Raw genomic sequence first — 6586 nt, forward strand, 5'->3', positions numbered from 1 at the left:
CCTGGTAGTTAAACAGCATAACAAAAAAGCATTTAATCTTTTATTTTAAACTAGCATATTGCCCATGTGATAAGCAAGGATATATTACACAAATGGTATAAGAAATTATATTAATTAAAAGAATATATTTTTCTTATAAATACTAGCTATAATTATATTATAAGGTAATGGCAATGTAATTGTTATCTTAGTTTTTTAATTAATTATTACTTTATATGTATTGAGGTGATATTTCAATTGTATATAAATTATATTTTAAATATATAATAAATAATTTATTTTATGATAGAATATTAATTTTAACTATTAACAATTTTTTTTAAAAGTATGATAAAATAGTTCAAAATAGTTAAGATAAAAATTTATGGCTTATAGTGTGTGAAATATTCTTTTAAAAAAGAAAAATAAAAAATATTAAAAAAGGATAATTGAAAGAATATAAAAATACATTCTCTAAATCATGTATTCTAAATTATATTATTAGACAAAAATTATATTAAAAGGATAGATAATTCAATTATATATTTATAGTTTAATATTTTATTGAAATCTTAACTCTTATAATAATTATATAAAAAATCACATTTTTTAAAGAGAAAAATCACATCTTCTTATGTATTACTATTTTTTTATATCTCTTATGTAATAATACTATTTAACTGTACCACAACATTTCAAGCTTTCATAATTTTCTTTTAGGGGCTATATTATAGTATTATTTAATTGGTTACAAACATTGCTCGTTTCCCATGGTATTCGTGTTTACTATATTCATTAAAATAAACAAAAATTAGTTGGACTGGCGCGGGCCCCAGTTATCGAACGTAGGCAACCGTGAAAGCGAAACAAGTTCCCCATCATGGGACCCACACAGCGACCCAACACATCTTTCGTTTCACCCTCAAACACACACACACCCCCTCTTTATCTCTCTGTGTTATTATGTAACACAAGAATTGGAATCTACGATTTTCTCTCTCTCTCTCTCTGTCTCCTTGTTTCTTTTGTTTCACATTGAAGAAAACACATTACACATACGTGTATTAAATACCACTAATACGTAGTAGAAGAAGCAAGAGATGATTTTGATGTTGATGTTGATATGCTTGTGAGATGTGAGTGATGATGAACAACAACGTGGACAATGATCCCACACCTTCAACAGTGCTGCCACAATTGATTTTTCCACTTCTCTCTCTGCTTTGATTCCTGCATTGAATTCCTCGCCCAATAACCTTTCGGATCTTTCTCGGGATCTCCGAAATCTGTTGGTTTCTCACTCACTTTGCCGCCATAACATACTTACCCACGTGGAATTGCCACTCCCCTTTAGCCAAGTTTTCTTCTTTTTCACTTTTGGTTTTCTGGGTTGCTACTTGGTAAGTTCTTCACAAAATTCTGAGATTCTCTTGGATGTTGCATCTTTCCATAACCTTCTTCTTCTTCTGGGTATTGTCTTTATTATTGGCTTTTAAGAAAAAATGAATCTTGGGTTGAAAGGGAACTTTTTGATCATTGTGTCTGGTTCCTTTGTTTCGTAGTTTCATTGAAAATGTGGGTTTTGGTAGTCTTGATTTTCCAGGAAGAGGGTGTTTGAATTTTTTTTTATTTTATTTTTTGTTAATGACACCTTTTTTCTCTGCAGAACAACATAAATAAATTTTGTGATGTCATTCATAAATTTGGGTTTTGTTTCCAATTGTTGACTCATGTTGGGTACTAGTATTAGTTAATTGGCTACCCCATCGTTTTACACATTAATTGCTTTCTGATGTCATAGTCCAATAAGTATATTAGCCTAGCCTTTGCTTACTTCTATGGTTCTTTGTTTTGCGTTTGTGTTCTGTTTTAAGTTCAAAGCAGAGGTTATGTCATGATATTGATATGCGTGTATGTGCAATTAATTAGCATTAAATTCAGAAGCCACATATATTCATAGGTTAATGAATGGTGTAAATTAGTCCACTGTTGTTTTGTGGAGTAAGGAGTGGTGGATATCCATCATTCTTGTTCACTGAATTAGGACGTGGATGTTTACAATAAATTCAATCACTTCCCTTTCACGTAACTTTCTGTCACAGTTCATTCTTCTCAGTGTCAAAAAACAAATTTCTATGTTTCTAGAAACCATTAACTATTTGCATTGTGTTCCTAAAAATACTAAAAGAAAGAAAACAATGACCCCTTTTACATACCAATTCTTTTCCCCTCTAATGGTATCATTTAATTGTTGAATTCTGTCTCCATATTTTCCACACGGACAATGGCTTGACTCTGATATCTTTTTAATATCTATGTACGTCTATGACATTATAATTTGTAATATGTGAGACATGTTCTTCTGTTTATTCATGCATGATACATACCATTGTTGTGTTGTGAAATGTAATTTGATAGCATAATTGCCTTGTTTTGTTGAATTGCTTTAGTTGCCATTAAAGTTCCTTCGGCAAAATGGGAATTTAATATTTGCACCATGTTGTTTTGGAATTCTATTTTATTTTATTTTTTACAAACTGATTAACTGCTCTAAATGTAGACATTTCCAGATCTAACTGGAGTAACTCCTCTGCAGCATGAATTTACAGGAGAACCTTCAGGGTGAAATCTTAGCATATATTATGATCATTCAACATACAGCCAAGTCATGAGTTTTTAAAACCCTCTGTTGACATGGGGTTTGGTTTAAGCCTTGGAAAGAAAAGCTCAAAGCAGCAAAGCAGGTCAAAGACAGATAAGGAGAGTTCTGATTTGCCTCAACCCAATCCATGTTCAAAGGATTCACTTAAGCTTAAATCAAAGTCTAATGTTGATCAAGCAAACAGTGATCCTTGTCATAAAGCAAAACATGATGTAAAAGGAAAGGCTCAGCTCTTGGATAGTGCTAAGGGAAGTTCAACTCAGCCTGATGAACTTGTCAAGTACATGTCTAATTTGCCCGGTTTTCTCAAGCATTCTGATGGAGGAGCAAGCATTCAAGGGAAGGCTTTAAATGTTGGGGTTCTTGATTGGTCACAGCTTGAAAAATGGAAGAATAAGCAAACACATACAAAGGCAGAAGCTAGCTATTTCACATCATTCGATAGCAGTGAAGAAATATCCTCAAGGGCAGCCACCACATCATCTGCAACTTCTGGTGGCCATAATAAAAAGCTTGATGGTAGAAAAGGTTCAAGTTCTTCAAGAAGCAAGGGATCTTATAAAGAAGACCGTCCCAGAAGTTCTAAAATGTCTTCTCAGAATGTCAAGCAATATCAACATTCTGAAACTGAAATAAAGACCATTGGAGATGTGCTCGGGATGTCACCCTCGGAATTTGGCAAAACTCAGTCAGATAAATCACTTCAAAGGGTGAAAGTTAATGACTATGATGAAATAACTTCAGTAGTTGGAAGCTCTGCATCCAAGTCCAGGCATCATATGGTCGCACTAGTTCCTAATGAAAATTCAAGTGGTAGGGGTGTTGAAGATAAGAAGAGAATGGAGGGTTTGCAGCAGCATAGCCTCAAGAAAAAGGAGAGGAGTCTAAAGTCCAGTTCTGATAAGGGATTTTCATCATTAGAATCAAAAAATAAAGGAGTCTCATTTGATCCTCAGAAGAAAATGAGTTCCGGCAGCAGTGAAGCCAAGAAAAAGATGGATCAGTGGCAGGAGTCAGATGTTGATGCTGGTTATAAACAAAGCCATAGGATGCCTCGTAATATTGTGTTGCTTCGTCCCAGAGTTCTGCAATTGCATTCTGAAGACTATTCTCAGCATTCTCAATCGAGAACTTCATCTGATGAAGACTTTTTGGAATCAAGCCGGAGTAGTTTGTCATATATGTGCATTCCTGAGGAGGTTTACACTGAAGATGTACATTCTGAAATTCCACATTCAAGTGTACTGCCTTCTGTGACTGAGCTTGCTTCTTCTTCAGAAAAATTGCAACATAGTATCAATACTGAACTAGATATAGATCGTTCTTCTGTTGTATCTGAGAAACCAGCTTGCTCAAATAACATATCTAATCTCCAATCCGAATATACTTGCATTGAAAAGGATGTGTTACATATCAAGCTAAAAAGTCAGTGTGCTTTTAGTAATGTGCTGGAATCACTGGACCGTGAAACTGTTGAGCTGACACCTCAGAATCCCTCATCTAATCGTCGGCTTAGCTTAAGCTTAAGTCGGATTGGAAGAAGTTTTAGTTTCAAGGAAGGGTCTATTTCAAAACTTAGCTCCTCGTATGTTGCTGCAAAGTCTGGTCCAGTGACACCTGAATCTTCTGCTTATTTGGATAGTCATAGCAAAGATAGGGTAAAAGGTCATAACAGAACCATGTCCAGCCCCTTCCTGAGGTTATTAGACCCCATATTGAAGCGTAAGGCATCAAACATACAGTTTTCAGATGAACAAAGTGTGACATCAAAAGGTAGCATGGATTCGATCAGCTTGAGGTCAATCAATCTGCCTGATGAAAAGAGCAAGGAATCATCAATCCAAGCCCTTTTGCAGCTAACAATAAGAAATGGAGTACCTTTGTTTAAATTTGTGCTCAACAGTGAAAGAAAGGTTCTTGCTGCTACCATGAAGAGTTTAGCATTGCCGGAGAAGGATGATGTAGACTGCTATTTCACATTCTACCATGTTAATGAAATAAAGAAAAAGAGTGGTAAATGGATGAGTCATTGGAGTAAAGAAAAAAACTGTGGATATGTCTACAACATTGTTGGCCAGATGAAGGTTTCTAGCTCTAAAACCACTGAATCAAGCAATGAGGAAACCAAGATAGAGAGTGTGGTGAAAGAATATGTCCTAATGGGAGTTGAAGTTGACCAACTAGATCAAGAACCAACAAATTTCTTCATGAGCAAGGAGCTTGCAGCTGTTGTTTTTGAGATCCCTTGCGAAAATATAAATCATGAAGGACTATTATGTAGTCATAATTTGATTAGGAAGAGATGCTTAAAGTGCTTGGCAGATGAAAAATGCTTTTGCAGCTCACAAGAAAATGAAATCTATGGCAACATGACAGTTATACTTCCTGGTGGTGTACATAGTTCACCAAACACAGGACAACCTTCACCATTGATCCGTAGATGGAAGTTGGGAGGAACATGTGATTGTGGAGGTTGGGATGTTGGTTGCAAATTGCTTGTTCTCTCCAACCAAAACCTTAGTTCAAATATTCCAAGAAGTTCAAAATCTTACCTTGAGAGATTTCATCTTTTTGTTCAGGTATGCTTTTACTTTTGTCCCTGAAGCCATAAGTCTATAAGATTACAAATATAATGGATAGCTAGTTAACATCATCTATGACAACTTTCAGGAAGGAGCTGATCAAAACACACCCCTATTCACGTTGGTTCCATTGAAGGATGGATTCTACTCAGTTGAATTCAGTTCAGAAATCAATCATTTACAAGCATTCTTCATTTCTGTGGCAGTTTTAAGCAGCCAGAACTTGCCAAGTTCCTTGGAAATGAATAACATGCAAGAAGCAATCAATAAGGAATTCAATTCCAAGAACAACAATGAACTTCAAGGGAAAGCACCTTTATATTATAATCCAATTCCTCCATACTCCCCTGCTGACAGAGTTTAATTTCAGAAAGGGAAGGCTTTCTCACCATCATAGATATCTGTTATATATTACCATGGAGCTAAGGAGTTTCAAGTTATTGCACTGCCAAATAATTTTCCATTTACTTCCTTTATTGTTTGATACTATAGCAATACCGGGGTCCTTCCCACCAAAATACCTGTTGTGGCAGAAAATGGTATTCTCACTGTACAAAAGCACCACTGCACCAATACCATCCTTTTACAAAATACAACAAAAGACTAGTATCCATTGTACATCTTGAGCACTGTGAAAGTGAAGAGCTGAAACTATAATTTGATCAACAACAGTGCAAGTATACGGCCGTGCCTCCAGAAGTCCCCTTTAACTGTTCTATACACTGGAGATTATTGATGATGTGTAAATCAGTTAAGCATTATTCCATGACTCAGTTTTGACATCACTGCAATATCTCCTATTGAAGATGTTTACTTTCCAGTTTGTCCTCGAGCATTATAATAGTCTTTTTGTATATATGGTTTAATGTTTCATGGTGGTGATTCTTATATGATTATGAAAACCAAAGATTGTTACTTGATATTAATAGGAATAGAGAATGCTTAGTAGTTCTGAAAGAAACGACAAAATTTTTCTAGGCTAGAGGAAATTATTTTTTTCCTAGTGTCTAAATATTATTAGTGCATGCAGATAACAATATGGTTTACTGCAATACAAAGCTCAACTCGTGTCTGAATGTCTAGTTTGGTCCATTACATGTTACTCGTGAACCAATTGTCCCAAAAGCTTAGTTGGGTGAAATTGCATAAATGGTTTTTATGTTTCTATCGGGTTCATTTATTCATCAGCTGTTAGAACAAAGGAGGAAAGTTTGAAAAAAAAAAGAAAGGAAAAAAAAAATACTTCAAGTCCCACATTGCTCAGGATAAACACTTGAATAGTGTTTCACTTCTTATATATAGAGAATTCATTTCTTCATTTTTCCTGGTCCTAGTTGAGAAGTAATTCCTCAATTTTTCTTTC

The 6586-nt window shown here is 34.9% G+C and overlaps 1 protein-coding gene across 4 annotated transcripts; it reads left to right on the top strand.

Moving 5' to 3' along the window:
- The first annotated feature begins 928 nt into the window (after positions 1–928).
- LOC114418997 lies at positions 929–6143 on the top strand. 4 transcript variants are annotated; one of them, XM_028384569.1, is made up of 3 exons: positions 929–1379; positions 2540–5220; positions 5312–6143. In XM_028384569.1, the coding sequence occupies exons 2-3, from the start codon at positions 2674–2676 to the stop codon at positions 5585–5587; spliced, it is 2823 nt and encodes a 940-aa protein (XP_028240370.1). In that variant the 5' UTR covers positions 929–1379; positions 2540–2673; the 3' UTR covers positions 5588–6143. The 4 variants fall into 4 exon arrangements, with proteins under 4 accessions (XP_028240370.1, XP_028240371.1, XP_028240369.1 ...); XM_028384570.1 differs by having other exon boundaries at positions 2550–5220; XM_028384568.1 differs by having other exon boundaries at positions 2576–5220.
- Positions 6144–6586: the final 443 nt, after the last annotated feature.

Source organism: Glycine soja, chromosome 7 (assembly GCF_004193775.1).
Source record: "Glycine soja cultivar W05 chromosome 7, ASM419377v2, whole genome shotgun sequence".
Classification (NCBI taxonomy): Eukaryota; Viridiplantae; Streptophyta; class Magnoliopsida; order Fabales; family Fabaceae; genus Glycine; species Glycine soja.